Source organism: Macaca nemestrina, chromosome 10 (assembly GCF_043159975.1).
Source record: "Macaca nemestrina isolate mMacNem1 chromosome 10, mMacNem.hap1, whole genome shotgun sequence".
In the NCBI taxonomy this organism is placed as follows: domain Eukaryota; kingdom Metazoa; phylum Chordata; class Mammalia; order Primates; family Cercopithecidae; genus Macaca; species Macaca nemestrina.
Genome location: NC_092134.1, coordinates 27106129 through 27124333, shown reverse-complemented (window position 1 = coordinate 27124333; position 18205 = coordinate 27106129). Strand labels below are relative to the sequence as shown.

Here is an 18205-nt window from a genome sequence, read left to right as displayed (position 1 = left end):
CAAACCTTGCATTCCAAGTCACCTGGAATATTCACCTTCCCCCAAACACAAGTGAATGAATGCCTTGGAAAGCCTCACATTTCAATCATCTGAAACCCAAATCAAGGGTTATTTTCAATAGCACTTGTCCTCCCATTAGCTGGAGAACACTTTCTAATCCCACAGTATGCCCTGGCCCCTCCTCTAGATCCCCTTCCGGAAGGGTGGGGGATCACCCCATGGCTGCTCTTCTGGCACCATTAGCAAAGAACCGCACCCAAATCCAGAGGTCACCAGCTGTGCAACATTAAGGAAGGTTCTCAATTCCTCTAGCAGCAACAGGTTTCCAAACAAACTCGTTTGGAAACTGGTCAGACACCATCCAGCTGTCTGACCCTTGGCAAGTTACCTCACCTCCCTATGTGTCATTTTCCCCATCTGTAAAATGGGTCTCACTACTTTACACCTCACAGGGTTGCTGTGAAGGTTAAGTGAGGGAAAATGTCTCTAAAGCACTTAGCACAGTGCGAGGTACCACAAGCTCTCAAAATATCAACTGGTAGTAAATAATGGTAGCAGCAGAAATATGATTCTGTCCAGGATCAAACTCAGTTTGATGAGCTAAGCTTCAATGAGCTGTCATCCAACTTGAAAATCACCTGAAACAATCGAATCCTCTATGGAAGAGTTACTCATGCCTAGTAACTACTTCCGCCTTCTCTTTCACCAGGCTGGAAGCTCCCTGGGTCTTACTCATGTCTATGTCTCAGCGTTTAACATGGTGAGTAGCATATGGCAGATGGTAATAAATCTTCGTTGAACTGAACAGAATTAGTTCAATGTTTGTAAGTACATTTCATCTTTGCTACTAGATTATAAGTTCTTTAAGAGTGAGGCCCATATCTTTCTCCAGTAAAGATTTATTAAATGAGTGATGGAAAAATACCAAACCAAGAATCAGGTTTCTAAGATCAAGCTCAGTCATTCAACAGCTGTGCAACCTCGACAAAGTCACTTAACACTTCTGCTCCTTATTGGTCCCGCCTCGAAGATGAGAAGTTTGAACCACATGTTTGCCATGGTCCCTTACATTCTAAAACTGGATTTGGGCCTTAGCTGCAACATGGCACTTCTGCCACCATGCATGTGACGTCAACACACCCTCTGGCTTGGCAGGCCAGCTTGCTAATTTACCTCCCTGATTTGCAGTTTTCCAGCAGGAGGCTATGAATAGCTTTGGGCCAGTGCTTAAAACACCCATTTTTGGTCAAAACACTTGGCTTGCTAGGTGAGGATGCCCCATCACCCAAGCTAATGCTCTAGTGGCCGGGGGCAGCAGGGCAGACTGTGGGGGAGGGGCACACACTGACCACCAGTCCTGCCACTCCCATCCCATACTCCCTGCCAGGGACCCTGCCTCCAGCTCACACCATACCACCTACTGCTCACTAGAGACAACCTGGTACAGGGAGGAAGTCGAACTTGGCCCCTTGACACAGAGGTGATCACAGGACATAAAATTGTGTGGTTTTGTTTTTTGTTTTTGCAATGCTTTGTGTGGCCCGCAGGTCCAGGGAGCTTAGCTCAAAGAAAATGCATGCTGAATTATGACACAGAAGCTCACCCGACAGGCCTGCCCAAAACTGTATCAAAACAAAAGTTGTGCAATAAACAAGGCCCAAATTCAAGACTTGAGAAATGCATTCAGATCCTATCTGAATCTGGCTAATTATCTCACCTTCCTATGGACACACCTCCCTAATTAATTTGATATTTATTTTATTACTCTGAAAAGTTGATTATTTCTTCTATCTATCTCTGCATGATACAATGCATTGTGTCTCTCTCATGGTCTTAAAAGCTAATGAAATCCTAAAATGAGATGAGAAAAAAAAATCTGCTCAAAGGAGGAACTAAATTGATTAATGTCCCCTTTTGAGGTTTTATATAGATCACTGTATTCAGTTCTCACAAGTCCATGAAGTTGGTACTCTTAGTAGCTCGTTTTACCGATGAAGAAGCTGAGGTTTCAAAAAGTCGCATAGCTTGCCAAAAGACACAAAGCTAGTAGGGGATAGATCAAGGATTTGAATGTAAGCCAGGGCTCTTAGCCTTTCTGCAAGAGTGCCTCATTTTTGAGCTTGTTCATCTCTGGAACAAGCCACTCTGAGTCCTGGTCTCACGGACATGCTTTAGCAGAGGCCGCAAGACTGCAGGAGGATGCCTGGATGGCGCACACGGTCGCACCAGCTGACTCCAAGCATCTCATTCTGCACTTTTCTTCAGAACTGCCTTTAGCGGCACATAGAAAATGATGCTGTGTTGTGTTGTGTTTTATTCGGAAGGGCCTTCCAGGTATGCAATTAAAAACCACCACATCCTCATTTTTTTGAAACTTCTCTCCTCTCTGAAAAGAGCCCCTGCTTTCAACAGGGATGTTGATTTCACAGCATTTCATAGAGCCCCGTACCCGGCACCTGTCTTGGGCCACTCACATTAGTAAAATACGTTAGAACCACTGCTCCTCTTGAGAGACGCTGTAAAAGGCACTGGTGCAAATGAAAATAAAGCATCACTTCAAAATTCTACCCAAAGTTCAAAAGGCTAAATTAAGATAGCGCCCTTTCAGTTCTCCTCAACTGCACCTTCAAAGCAAGTTATGAATGTTTAGCACATCATCGGTACCAGAAGAAAACTCCAAGTTCATATTTTAGATGAAAATTTCTTGCTGCTCTTAACAGGTTCTGAGTCACCAGGCACTGTATGGGCAAGAACAACTCGTTGACCAATTTCTTGTGTGTTTGGTGTTATTTTCTGTTCAGCCAGTCACAGGAAATTCTCCACTTGACAATTCCTGTTTCTCACTTAAGTTCTTAACACCATCCGTGAGCAGTGTGCTCGGCAGGGGGAGGACAGGGGGGCCAAGGAGGACTTCCCTTCCCCAAACCTCAGTTTTCCCATCTGTTTTATGCAAGGTTTTCACCCAGGGATCTGGCTAACATTCTATAAGCTTAGCTATCAAGGAGAAAGCAGCCCCGTGAATAAATGAAGCATTTTAGAGACTGCCAGTTTCTGGGCGTGGGTCTGATGCCAGATTTAAAATCTTTATATAATTTTGGGGTAAAACTAGTGATTTAGCTGAAATTAATAGCACAATGGGAAACTGAACTAGGGCTGAACAATAACACAGCGGGACTTCAGACCTGTGGCTGGTAAAGAAGCCTCTCTCGTTCTCAGGGCGCCCCCTCGCGGCCTCTTGACTAAATCCTGACGGAATGTTCAGTTTCTGCAAATAAGAGAAAGACATCCCCCAAAGAGAAAGGCGGACCGCTGCCTACTGATGCAAATGCCTTTCACTCTAACCTAGTCTGTGGATCAGGCAGTTCGAAGAACGCCTGACAGGAAGTCCCACTGACGCTCAGAAAGGCATCTGCCATAAGACAAGGGTTCGTTCTTTAGAAGGGTCTGAGGCAGTGCCCCAGCATTTAGACTTTGGGGTCCCTTCACAGACCCCAGGCACACCCTTACCACTTCAACAACCCCTCATAGTCTCACATTCTCAACCTGCAACTCGAACTGCGTCTGTTTTTCATTATTCTGCTTCCCACCTTCCCAGTGCGATTCTTCAGCAGCTATTAAGACAACATGAGCAGGGAGCTAAGCTTAGTTTTTGCTTATTCAACATCCAGCCTGGGGAATATCACCTCAGAAGAAAAGCATGAATGAAGCGCACATGTCCCAGCCTCTTCTTCCACAAACCTGAAAATGCCTTCATCAGAGGCCACCCCTACAACCCGCCCCTGTAACAATTTCATCCTACAAAAATGGCACCTGCCCAGAGTGAATTCTCAACTACTTGCTTGCTGTAGAATTTATTACAGAGCCAGCTTTAAAAAGAAATGTACATCTCAAATTTCCAATTAATTGATAACAGATTTTTTTTTAAATAACGTTATGGGATGAAGTTATATAGACTCAAACACCGAATCTGAGAAATGGGTTGGGAGGACATTATCCAGATATCCAGATATTTGAGAATTTGGGGACTGAACTTTGCTGACTTGGCACCCCCATTTTTTTCACAGAACTGTCCCTGCCCAAATGCAAAAGAAACATGTCAATATTAAGCTGCTATTTGACAGCTCATTTTCCTTTTTTCCTGCAGTCATTTGTTGTTTATAAGCAACCCTGAGCCCCCAAAACACTCCCAAAAGTGCACACAAGAAGCCCCATAACTAGTTTCTGACTTTGGCCCTAAATCGATTAAAATACATCTGATCTGTTTCAAATCAAAGAACCATGTTAATTTTCTGCCACACACCACACAAAATCTTTCTGCAACAGTCAGTCACTTTGAACCCAACTCTCTAGCCACAAGCAGTGTGGATTTCAAGGGCCTGTTCTGCAGAAGTGAAAATAACAACAAACCAAGGCTGGGACAAGGCAGACAGACCCCAAGGCACTCAAAGCACTTCTTGTAGCTGTGCAAATGGTGCCAGGACCCTGGCAGGGTGTCAGCTGTCACAAGAGCAGCGGGGCCAGACCCCTTCAGCAGTTTGGTAGCCCTGCAACCAGGAGCTGAAACGCAATTGAGCCGGCTGCAACTAAGCACAGCTATCTGTGTAGCTACACATGCCTTGGACATTTCACTCCTCCCAAAGCCACAATGCAAACTGTTAGAATCCTCAGACTTGCAGTAGTCTTTATTTTTGCTCCCTAACCTTGTCTCAAAAACAGGCAGGAGTCGCCCTCCCTTGCAGCCACAGCATCATCAGGGCAATGCAGAGTCTGAGTGGGAGGATGCAGAGCAAGGGGCTGCGGGCAGATGGGTGCAAGGGGGTAGGGACACCTACAAAACACGGGACTTGAGGGGCTAGCTCCTAGCTGGGAATGTGGTTATTTGGAGAGTTGTGGAAATAAGGCATTTCGGGGCATGGTCTGAATGTGTGCCTGCGAGGGAGACCCCGGCCGTCCCAACGCTGCAAAATGTTTGCAAATCTAAAACATTCCTTTGCTGCTGGGATTAAATTTTTTTAAACAAACCAAAAAATAAAATAAAATATGTGCAGACAGGATGTAACAAGTGTTTCAGGACAGAGACACGCCTGAGTCACGGGGTGCTAGGGAAAGAGTGAGGAGTCTGTCTCGGGGCTTCCCAATGAGCCCCCTCTCTGTCAAGAGAGCCCTAGGGCGCACAGATCCCCGCCTCGCACGCCATCGGTCCCCAGCCCGTCCAGCCAGCTTCCCCCGCACCCTCCAGGATTGACCCACTCACCACTCGGCCCGAAAACCTCTCGGTGGCCCTCTTGACTTTGCCGTAGGTGCCTTTGCCCAGGGTCTCCTGCAGCTCGTAGCGGTGCTTCAAGTTGTGCTTGTGGTGATGCCGCTTCACCCCGTGAGGCTTCCTGGGCTCCGGGGCGGCCGCCGCCGCTGGGGCAGCAGTTGCCCCCGCCACCGCCTCTCGAGGAGAGCCCGGCGCCCCCAGCCCCAAGTCGGGGCGGTCCCCCGCCACGGGCGCGGCGGCCCCTTCCATGTCCAAGCGCGGGGTGAGCCGGGCTGCAGAGGGCAACACCGGGCACAGCGCTGGGTTGTCGTGGTCCCCACTAAGGGAAGCCGCGGTACGCTCAAGGTCGCCCCCGCAGCATCAGGGAGGCGGCCCGATCCCGCTCGGGCTGCGGCTCGGTCACTGGCGGCGGCGGGGACTGCACATCTGGCGCCCGCGGCGCGCACGGTCCGCGCACCGCCCCCCGGCCGCGGCGAACTGTGGAGCTTCGGGCGAGGTGGCGGCGGTGGCAGGGGAGGCGGTGGTGTTTGCAGGAAGGAGGGGAGAGGGTGGCTCGGAGCGCAGGAGGGGGAGTGTTATGTGGGGCGCCGCGCCCCCCAACCCCTCCCCTGGAGGACGCGCAGACGGGGCGGGGGCGGGGACGGCGCTCGCGCTGCCCCGGGGGAGGGGGAGCGAGGGGCGGTGCAGCTAGGGCTTCCCCCACCTCCTTGCAGCCACCCCGGGCCGGGGCCGCCGTGAGCTGGAAGGGGGATGGGAGCGTGTCGCGACTCGCTCTTTGTGCGGCGCGGCGTAGGCCACGGCGGCGGCGGCGGCGGCCAGGGGGGCTTTGTCCTCGCTGGGCCGGAGGGGACCGGGAAATTCCAAGCTGGGCGCCCCCTCCCCGGGCGCTCTAGGGCTCGCCAGTCGCAGCTATCGCGGGCCCTCCGCCGCCTCGGGGCTCCGGCTCCGGCCGCTCGGCCTGGATTCCTGCTCGCGCCGGGACGGCGGTTGCGGCTGACCGAGCCCCGGGGCCAGGGAAGCTAGAGCGCCGCGAGCCGGGGACCGCCGGGACCTGCTCGCCATCCGGCCGGGGGCGCCGCGGGCCCAGGCGCCCCTTCATTTTCTTGTAGGTGTCGCCGCGGCCTGGCGGCCGGAGCTGGGGGAGGGGGCAGGGAGGCCTGGTGTTGGGTTACAGGCGGTGACTCACGGACCTTGCCCGCCGAGGCTGGCACCCCGCGGGGCAGAGCTGCGCCCGCCTGGGGCACCTCCGAGTCCAGGAGAATCCCAAGAGCGGCGCTTTGGCCCCGGACCCCGCGCCCTCTCGGAAGAAAGGAGAGTCGGGGACGAGGGAGGCCGGGAGGCTGAACCCCGGGCCCGCCGTCAAACCGCCGGCCCTCGGACACTATCTGGACCCCGGCAGGGACAGCAGCCTGGAAGGGGAGGAAGGCCGGGGACGTGGAAGAGATGAGGTTCTAAAGGCGCTGAGATGGAGCTGGCTCCCCAGAGGCGCCCACACTGCCAGCGAAGGCCGCCATCGGAGGTGGGCAAACCAGGGACCTGGGGTGGACCAGGAACCCCGGCCTGCTGAGCAACCCCTTTGCTGAGCAGGAGGCGACTTGAAGGCCTCTTGCCTCCTTAGGCCTTGGAAGATTTCCTTTCACTGTAAGGGCCAGCCTGATCCTGGCGATGGTGACAGGAACGGTACCCCGCACGGTAAGGGTCAGGCAGGAAGGGCCTCCCACCGCGGTGTGACTGCCCCCCTTCTAAGAAGAGACCATGAAAAATAAGGAAGAAAGCTAGAGAAAAAGGTCTTGGGGAATTTTTTTTTTTTTTTAAACAAATGGTGCAATATACCAGACTGGGGTGGGAAGAGTGAAGGCTGAAGAATATCTGGTGTTCTGCAAATCGCATGGCGATTCTTTTCCACCAGTGGACCTCACTGGAGCCTCCTCTGCAGCTCCCAGGTCCAGCCCTTCCTCTGCATTCCCGCCGCCTTCATTCCTGTCTGCCCCTCCTCACCTTACCCCGGACTCCTGCAACAGCCCGCCCTCCCCGGGAGCCTCCTCACTGCTGCCAGAGTAATGGCCTGAAACACTGCCTTCATCCTCCACACATGTGTCTCTGCTGTACTCTGACGCGTGATATTCTTACCTGTCCAAACTTTTCTTCTACTGCAGTTTGACACAAACTCCCCTGCCCCTTCTTCCCTTTCCCAGGATCAATCACAGAACACAAACACAAAGGTGCATCATGCCTATTCAATTCCTATTCTGTCCACCATCATGCCTATTCAATTCCTATTCTGTCCACCATCATGCCTATTCAATTCCTATTCTGCAGGGCCTCCCTGCCCCCCATCCTGAAACTGTTCTGCTTTCTATACAAAGTTTGTGGATGTTGTCCCTATAGATCCTACAGTCAGGGTGAGTGGCATGTGTTGAGTCCTGTTTTCACAGAGGATTGGCTGTGTGACCTTGGTCAAATGACTTAACCTCTCAGAGCTTGGGTTTCCTCTTAAGATACGGATTAGCAGATCTATTGTAGAGAGAAACACATCGTGTCTGCAGTAGTATTTTCAAATGTTTTCTACTTTTTCCTCTCCCCTGGGATGTGGTAGAAATCCACTACCCCATTCTCTTGAAGTTAGATGTGACCATAGGACTTGCTTAGGCCAATGGAATGAGAGCAGAAGTGATTGTGTTGCTTTCACATGGAAACTTTAGGAGCCAGTGACCAAATCCCCATGTCTTCTTTTTCCTGTCTTGACAATCATGGTGGTACAAAGTTGGAGCCTCCCCAAGCCAGCTGAGTCTCTGTGTAAAGATGGCAGAAAATGCCAGCCCATCTGCTGCTACAAAAGTAGCGTCAGCAAATATTAAACTTTATTTATGTTAAGCCAGTGGGATTTGTTAAAGCAGCATAACCTGGCTTATTCTGGCTGATAGTGTTACTCCCAGATATGTGGGACTTCATCAGTATCTATTGAATCAACAGCATCTGCTCTACCATAGGCTGGTACTGTTTTATGACAGTGAACCCTCCTCTGTAAAGTAGCTGTTTACAATCCCTATTTTCAATTGAAGAAACCGTATCAGAATGGTTAAGTAATTTCCCAGAGGTTACAGAGTTTGTAAATGGCAGCACCAGGATTTAAACCCTACCTGTCCAGTTCCAAAGCTCCCCCTCTTCTCCTTCCATATATGCCATGCTCCATCTCCTTAAATGGGAAGGATGAAAAACACCCGGTACAATGCGTAGCACACAGTCATGCCCAGGCACTGGGAGTTCCTCTCCAGACTGAATTCCTACCACATTTATAATTGGAACCACACTTCAGCACAATGCTATCAGGCACTGTGTGTGAATGTTTTCACATCGCTAAAGGATTTTCTCCAACTAGAGCCCAGGCTCCTTGATGAAGAGCTTGAGATCTAGAGGTAGAGTGACTGGGTTCAAATCCCTGTTCCACCACTTATGATCATCTTGGATAATTGCTTTCCCCCTCTATGCCTCAGTTCTCTAATCTGCAAAGTGGTGATGGTAACAATGTATGTGGTATTAGCAGTTATACCAGTAATACATCCCACAGGGTTGGTATGAAGATTAAGGGCTAGAATATATACACTCAATAAATCGTGGATATTAATATGATGCTTTTCATCTTCCATGGATCCTACTAGAATTTGTCTTTTTTTTTTTTTTTTTTTGAGATGGAATTTCACTCTTGTCACGCAGGCTGGAGTGCATGGCACAATCTTGGTTCCCTGCAACCTCCGCCTCCCTGGTTGAAGCGATTCCCCTGCCTCAGCCTCCCAAGTAGCTGGAATTACAGGCATGTGCCACCACGCCCAGCTAATTTTTTTGTATTTTTAGTCGAGACGAGGTTTCACCATGTCGGTCAGGCTGGTCTCAAACTCCTGACCACAGGTGACCCACCCGCCTAGGCCTCCCAAAGTGCTGAGATTACAGGCATGAGCTACCGTGCCTGGCCTGGGACAATTTTAAGCAGTTTAATCATACTGCTTGGTTAGACTCTGATTTCTGGTTTTGTTCTGGATACAGGACAGATGTAGTAACGGTGGCATTTGAAAGTGTGACATCCACATTCTCCTACATCTTTTATTTACATAAAGCTCATTACTGGGCCTTCACTGCACTTTCTATTTTCAAAGCAATTTAAAAGAAAGAAGGTATGTTCGCTTTCTCAAGAAATCATTCAGGAATCCTGTCATTCAGGCAGCATAGATGAGTTTGGAGGAGCATTGTGTTGAGAGAAATAAGCCAGGCCCAGCAAGACAAATACCACATGTTCTCACTCATATGTGGAAGCTGAAAAAGTTAATCTCGTTGAAATAGAGAGTAGAACTGTGGTTACTAGAGGTTGGGGGAGGGGATGGGGATAGCCAGAGGTTGGTTAACAAGTATAAAATTACAGCTAGGTAAGACAAATAAGTGCTCATGTTTGATAGCACTGCAGGATGACTATAATTAATAATTGGGAGGATGGAAGGATACAATAAATTAATAATTTATATTGTATATTTAAAAACATACAGTAGAATATTGAATAAATTAATAATTTATTATATATATTCAGATAGAAGAGCAGATTTTGAATGTTCCCAACACAACAAAATGAAATATGTTTGCTATGCGAATAACACTGATTTGATCATTACATGTCGTATGCATGTATCAAAATATCACACTGTGCCCTGTAAATATGTACCATGATGTGTCAATTAAAAATAAAAAGAAAAAAAGAAACATTTGTTCAGAAAACATCGTAATAGCAGTCATTGTTTATTTGCTACCTCCTGCCTGCTAGGACCCCTACATATACATATCGCTCTGCTAATCATCTGCAAGGTGGCTGTTACATTGCCCATTTCACTACTGGGAAATCGGAGTCTCAAAGAGGCTAATTTGCCTGTGATCAAATAGTAACTGCATTTGGGATTTAGAGCTTCTGACTCTAAGGCTTTGCTCCAAGCTCTATCCCGAGCTCATGTCAATTAATGCCTGTGCTTTGGTTGATAACTGTTCTTCCACTTTGCTAGATGAAGTTTTGAAAAGTTACCTAAGACTGTGACGTTTCTAACTTAAAATATGTGGTCTGGTGGACAATTTACATTAAATAGCAAGCTCAATAAGCGCTTAGTCTTCACTATAGAGGAAGGAAGATAATTGCAACCAAAAATTCATGCTTCTTCATCCATAGAGCTGACAGACGGCTGCTCAGCCAGGGACACGTTGCCCAGTCTCCATACATCCAAGTGCGGCCGTGAGACAAGGTCTCTCTAATGGAACAGAAGCAAAAGTGATGTTTTTTTCTTCCAATCCAGGGTGTTTAAAAAGTGGGTGTGCCTTCTCCACATTGCCTAGCTGGAAGCAGAGGACTTGGAGGCCCTAAGTGAATGGTGAAGCCACAAGATAAAAGAAACCTGGGCCCCTACTTCACCTTGAGAAATAAAGTCACTGTCTGACCAGGACATTGGACTGCTGCATCAGTGAATAATAAACTTAACTGATTGTGTTAAGCCCCTGCAATTTGATGGTTTATATGTCATGACAGCTAGTACTACCCTAACTAATATACAGTTTACACCAAATCTGTATTTACACAGAAAAAGCAAAATGTAAGATTATAACAAGTACCTGAATAGTTGGAACCCAAAATGCCTTTTTTATTTTCTCTCTATCTGTTTATTCAAGGAGATAGCAGATTATTTGGGGTCTTGAGTTTTTCTTTTATTTTTCCTGCATTGTTTGTGTCAGAGATTAAAAAAGAGGAGTATTCAAAGTCATAAAACAGGAAGAAACAAATTTATTCATTCTACAGTATTTTCCCATACATGCCAGGCACCTGGGTCTGGGAATGTGCTGGGACAAGACAGGTCTGATCTCATCTTCATGTGGCTTGCAGTCTACGAGTATTAAGTACAGTTGATAGCATTCAACTGACTTCCAGCCATCAGACTTCTTGGGAGAAGTCAGGCTACTTGAATGTGGACTAGATAACTACAATAAAACTAAAGCTTACAAATCCAACAGAAAGCTATATTTCTTCCCCCTGCCAAATGGCTAGAAAAACAATAAGAATGATGACTAAGGGCAGAGACTCCAGAATCAGAAAAACCGGAGTACAAATGCTGACTCTCCCACTTTCTAGCTGTGTTATCTTGGTCAACTTCCTCTTTGTTTCTCAGTTTTCTCAGCTTTAAGATGGGGGCATTAGTAATACCTGTCTCAAAAGGGTTTTGTTGTTGTTGTTGTTAAGGATTGGATGAGTTAATTTAAAAAAAATTAAAGAAAGCACAAGATCAGCAAGATACAAGTAGCCGCACCCAATAAATGTAGGCTGTTTTGTTTGTTTGTTTTGTTTTGTTTTGTTTTTTTGCAACTTGCCCACTGATATTCCATTCTGTGTGTAAAAGGATATAAGAGAAGGCCTTTCCATGGGGGTTGACGAGTGATATCAGGAAACAGAAGTATAAATAGAATCAGTGGATATTTACAAGGGTCAACAGAAATAGCCCAGAAGGAGTTTTAGTTTTAATTTATCTCATGCATTTGATGGTTGAGAGGGCCCGTTGAGCCTGTTGGGAAGAGTGTCAGTTTGGGGAGCCACCTCAGTGGGTAACCAATGGAGCAGGAGATGACCGATGACACTCTCCCACACTGACATTCTTGATTCCTTTTGGAGATGTCAGGCTTACGTTCCTTGCACATTCCTTCTTCCCTTCCTCCTGCACTTGTGAATAGGATGGAGCACGTGGACAGCTGGCAGCAGTCCCATTTGCCTTGTTTTCTCTGTTCTAAACCCTGTACTGAAAAATAAGATAGCTTCTTCCTGGGGAATAAAACAGCAGGGATTTGCTGGAAGTTTCTGTTATCAAAAAAAGAAACTGAACGGTGATAAATCCCCATCAACAGAGAAGGCACTGGCAGGACTCCAGAGCAGAAACAACACCCTGCCACCCTGGAAAGAGTGGCTGCCAGAAAGTCGCGAGAGTAAAAATGTCAGGAACGTGCAGGAACGTGCTGGGGTCAGGTGGCAGAAAAACTCTAATTGGCTACAATGGAAGAGGCTTAGGGTTTCACTGAGGTTAAATAGGGTTCTGGGCAGGTTGGGGTCCTTTCTCTTGCTGAATAATGCACACATTCCTTTCCCTTCGTGATTCTCAGGGCTTCATGTCTCTTGGCCTTCGCACACACTATACCCAATTCCTGGGACACCTCATTTCCTGGCCTCCAGATGACAAACTTCTACCATCTCAGAGACCTGACTGAGGACGTCACCTCTCCCCTGATCCTGGGCTGGGCAGAACTGAAGGCTCAGTTCTGTGTCCCCAGAGCACTCGGTTCCTGGGTCTATTATAGCACTTACCACATGGTATTACAATTACTCAATTGTGTGCCCAGCTCCCTGCAGTTGCCTGGAAGCTCTGGAATGGCAAGGTCTAGAACGGCGCTATCCAATACAAATATAATGCAAGCCACATAAATAATTTTAGCTTTTCTGGCAGCCATGTTAAAAACCAGTCAAAAGCAAGAGAAATTAACTTTAATAATATTTGGAATAGTAATAATAAATATATTACTATATTACTATAAAATAAATAGCAATAATAAAATATTTGGAATAGTATCATTTCAATATGTAATTAATATAAACAACTCACTGATAAAATATTTTACCTTTTTCTGCACTCAATCTTCAAAATTCATTATGCATTTCATACTTAGAGTAATTCTCAATTCAGAGATAAATTTTCAATGATTAAACTGAAATGCAACTCTAGCAAAACAATAGTTGTATTCCATAAAACTTTCATTTGAAAATTTAAATTGAAAAAATCTGAAGCAGTGTAAAATATATTTACAGTTGATTATATAAAATTATATAAAATTTATTATATATAATGTTTTTTATCTTTATACATATATGTTTATTTTATATATATTTTATATATCCAATAGTATAGATCTAGATCTTACTCTTCTAACAGAAGCATAGATCTGGCTTGTAGTGGGTGCCTTAGAAATGTTGAACAGATTTATGGATGGATGGGTGGGTGGGTAGATGGATGGATGGATGGATGGATGAATTGATTTGATACCTTTACTTTCTCCCTAGTTTGCCATTCAATTTCCTATTCGGGAAATGCATAACCCAGAAAAGAAAGTGAGAATGAACTTAAGAAAAAAAGTGAATTCACAGAAATCTTCCTTGGACTCCAATTTGCCTGTTTGCCACATTGGACAAAGTTCATACAAACCAAAATTCTACTTTCCGATCCACACAGTTCAGCAACCCAGTACCTTCGACTCTGCTCAGATGTCACCCTCTCCATGGGGCCTTTCCTGACCATCCTGTCTACCTTTGCAGGCCACCTTCTCCACCTCCCATTCCGCTACTGGCACTGCTTTCCTTCCCTGGATGCTTTATTCTTCACCATTGCATTTACCACCATGTAATACATTATAACATTTCCTTATTTGTTGTGTTTGTCCCCACATAGCAGGAGTTTTCATTGGTATTATTCACACATGAATCCCTAGTACCTGCTATCTAGTAGGTGCTCCATCATTATGTAATGAATGAATGGGTGGATGAATGGTTTGAGTTCTAGCAGCTCTTCCACCATTCAGCTCTGTGACCCCAGGAAGTAACTGAACCTCAAACCCTCCATACGTAAAATAGGTAGAGTCATAATACTTAGTTCGTAGGATTGACAGGATACAATCCTACAGAGTTAATGCTTACCTTGTAGAACTACGAAAATGTCTACGAAGTGTTTAACATAGTACTACATAGGCATGTGGTAAACACAGACAAAATAGTAGCTGCTATTATTATTGTTTAAATAATATTATTATTAGATTTATTCTATCAGGTCTATAGCAAGCATGTAAAACAATTACCATTTCTCAAGTAATTATGTCTTAAACAAACAAATAAAAAAACTAGGTCAGGAAAAAATAGCCATGGGACCAATATTTCCTATATAACTGCCTACATTTATCTGTGCTGTGTTTCTGTGTATTCTTTTAAGTCTGGGAAACAGGTCTATCAGACCCACCCTGCCAAGACCCAGGGTGGCTCAGTGTCAGGCCCTACGTCCGTTCTGTTTACTGTCACCAGGGACTAAGGTTCTAAAAGCAGGCACGAGAGGGAAGGCATTCCAGGCGGGTCACCAGCCCGCCCGTGACGACAGAAGCTCCCGGCCTACCTGCTCTGGGACACTCACACAAGCCTTAAATGGCCTGGGGCCTGGCAGCTTGCCCAGTGGAGCCAGCCTGCCCAGCAGCTGGCTAACTGGCAAGTGATGCATTAGCTGCCTTCCTGGCAGACAAGCCACATGCCCTAGATTCCTCTCAAGGGCCTGCTTCTCCTGCTCCTCCCAGTCTCATCCTTTGAAACCCTTAATTTAATAGGCACATTTCCAGTCTGCCAACCCCTTCATGATGGTCTTAATTCACCTGTTCACTCATTCATTCAACAGATGTTAATTGAGCATCTATGATGGTGCAGTCATTCTGCAGACAAAGAGTAATACATTTATTACTAGTCCTCTGCCCTCAAGGAGTTTCTAATACCTCCCATCAGCATGATGCTTTACAGTTTACAAAACACTTTCCCACAAGTGGTCTTTTTTAATTCTCAAAATGATACTTTACTTAGGATTAGATATTTTTATTTCCCCCATTTTTCATGGGATATGCTAAGAGATCGAGAGACTACCCTGTGGTCTCACAACTTACAAACTCAGGTAATTTGGCTACACAGTAGCTAATATCTAAGCAACAAAAACTTCTCCAAGAAAGGGGGAAGAAATCACATCTCACCAACAGTTGTTATATAAAAGTCACAAAAAGCTCCTTGAGAGATAAAGTCTATTTGATTGTATATCTAATGGCTCCAAAAAGAAATTGCATGTTTTGCATGGTGAGGCGGGAGACTGATTTCCTCTATGACAGAACCAGGGACAACTGGGAAACTTCCAAGAATTTGGATTGAGCACCTCGCCAGATCTAGGATCTATCTGTCCCTAGCCTCTCCCATACAGATGCCCGACTCGGGACTCTTGAAACATCTGAACTCAAAACCCTGACTGCCCAAATGAACTGGATGTGGACAGATGCTGGAAACATGCACACAGGTATGAACAACACCTCTTTTCCCCAGAAGCACCATTTCCAGCATCCCCATCTTTAAACCTGAAGTTCTCCAGGGGAAGCATCAGGTACCTTTATAAGGGAAAACATCTTCCCACAGCTCCACCAAGTGGCTGGGTCTGCCCACTGAAAACTTCTCCAAGAAATGGAGAAGAAATCTAGTTCACTCGCTTCAGTGCAAGCCAAGGTACAAAATAACGACTAGGGCCAAGAAAGAGAAGTTGGCCAAATGAAAATGGGGTGGAGAAATTCTGAAGAGACGGAAACCAGGAGGCATGGATGTCCTCAGGGCAGGGAGAAGGAAGGCGGTTGAAGCTCTTTAGCAAAAGGTAATTTGGCAAAAATGTATAGACTCAGAGCTAGAAGTAGCCAACACTTCCCTTCTAATAGATAAGAGAACTGAAACCCAGAGACGTTCATGCTCTCATCATCTGGTAGAAGGGCAATGGTGGATCCTGTGCAAAACACGTTACTGTTGTGATCTTATTTAATCCATGTGAGTCTAAGGCGGAGGTATTACTACTTCCCAATGTTACAGACGAAGATAGGGCAAGGGCCAGCATGCTATGGCCCCCTGCCTGTTTTTATGCCATACGTAATCTAAGAATGGTTTTCACACTTTTGAGTTGCTTTTGAAAATCAAATAAGAATAATATTTCATGATTCATGAAAATTATATGAAATTCAGATTTCAGGGCCATAAATGGAGATTTATTTGAACACAGTAACATCCATTTCTTTATGTACATCTATGGCTGCTTTTGAACTAGAAGGGCAGAATTGAGTAGTTTCAACAGAGATCATATGGCCATCAAAGCCTAAAATATCTACTATCTGGCTGTCTACAGAAAAAGATACCAGCTCCTAGAATAAAGGCTCAAAGAAGTCAAGGAACCCAAGAAGAAGTGATACAATGGAAAGAGATCAGAAGAATGGGAAGGAGTTAGAAGGCCAGGCCTGTCACTGACTGACCTGTAAGACCAGGGATAATAATCACATGTCCTCCTGGGTTTGTTGGATGGATGGATTAAAAAGTTTAAACATGCAAATACTCTGTCAGCTGCAAAGGGCTCTACATGTTGTGTCTATTGTTATTTATCAGACTGGAGCCAGCTTATAGTCTCAATTTCCCAACATTTCCCATCACATCACACAACCTCTCCTGGCCTTAGTTTCCCCATCTAGAAAATGGAGATAATGATACCCTCCTACGTAGAGACATCATCAAAATGAAAAAAAAAAAAGAGCATGTTTGTGAAAGCCACTTATGAAATAATTTGTAGATACTTCGTTTCAGGGTCCCGATCGCCTTTTTAAAATGAAACTGAATGCCATGAGTTTTCAGCCTCCAAGGTAGAATATTTGTGAGCCAGAGAAAGGACAGGACAAAGAAATCCAGCGTGGCTTCAGCTTGGAGTCCTGCTTTTTCAAAAAGAGCAGCTGCCTCACTGTTCTTTCAAAAGGGCAACTGATTGGATTCTCTGCACCTTCATTATGCTGGAAGGGCATTTAGGGAAATTAATGTGTCCTTGGGGGATTGCTATCCAGCAGTCCCCTCCAGCCTTGCACTTCGCTCTCACCCCTGGCTTCTCATGTTACCAGCTGGCGATCTCTTCAGAGGTGGTACCAGCCACTCATAGCAGACAGACAGCAGGTGATGAGTGGACTCTGGCCATAGGGACCAATCTCTGTACTGACAGAGTGAATGAGAGGCCAGGCGGGGTGACTCACTCCTGTAATCCCAGCACTTGTGGGAGGCCGAGGCTGGTGGATCACTTGAGGTCAGGACTTCGAGAGCAGCCTGGCCAATTTGGTGAAACACCATCTCTACCAAAAATATAAAAAATTAGCCAGGCGTGGTGGCTTGTGCCTGTAATCCCAGCTACTTGGGAGGCTGAGTCATGAGAATCACTTGAACCCAGGAGGTGTAAGTTGCAGTGAGCTGAGATTGTGCCATTGCACTCCAGCCTAGCCTGGGAGACACAGCCGAGACTCCCTCTCAAAAAAAATTTGAAAAATAATAAAAATAAATTTAAAAAAAAAGAATGGATGAGTAGTCCCTAGGGCAGTTCTAGAAAAGAAGCAAAGACCCACTGCTGAGGCAGGAGCCGGTGAGCAACCCACTCGGTCCACACCTGGCCACAGCACAGATACAGCAATTTTCCAGAGAAAATTTAAATAAACACCTTTACCTAAAAGTCCCAGTAGCTCTCACCAAAATACTTGGATCATCGGCCTACCTGCTGGCTCAGATTTTAGTATCCAGTGTAGCCCCTTAGTATCCAGCTACATCCATCTAAAGTAAGTCCAGCCAAAGTTGAAGGGAATAAAGCACAGAGAAATTCCAATGTGAGAGAGGCTGTGTAATATGGAGAATGAAAGCTATTGTAGTCTGATCTGGGTCAAACTCCAGCTCCCACCATTTCTAGCTGTGTGACTTTAGGTAACTTGCTTAACTTCTCTGGGTCTCAGTTTCTGCATCCACAAGATGGAAAGAATGCCTAACAAATATAGTTATTTGGGGAAGATTGTATTAAAATATGCCTGGTATCTGGAAAATAATAAGGGCTCAGTTAAAGGGGAGTTGGGGCAGCAAGTTCTGCTTAGGCATCTTGGTAGCTGTTTGTCTACAAAGACTGCAAAGAACCACTTGCTGCATGTGAATGAATGAATGAACAGAGGAACTGACAAGCAAAAGAGCAGGGTGCCTCATTCTGGCTTCCTGATAACGCCCAGGAGAACCATGATGTCACATTCTTGTGTCCAATTTACAAATGAACA

The 18205-nt window shown here is 46.0% G+C and overlaps 1 protein-coding gene across 1 annotated transcript in view; it reads right to left on the bottom strand.

Annotated features, from left to right (window-relative positions):
- Positions 1-5858, bottom strand: part of LOC105497695 (NUAK family kinase 1) — a 76509-nt gene extending 70651 nt beyond the window's left edge. Inside the window, exon 1 of the mRNA XM_011768983.3 lies at positions 5255-5858. Coding sequence (XP_011767285.2) covers positions 5255-5512 — 258 coding nt within the window. The 5' untranslated portion in view covers positions 5513-5858. The remainder of the gene's footprint in view (positions 1-5254) is intronic.
- Positions 5859-18205: the final 12347 nt, after the last annotated feature.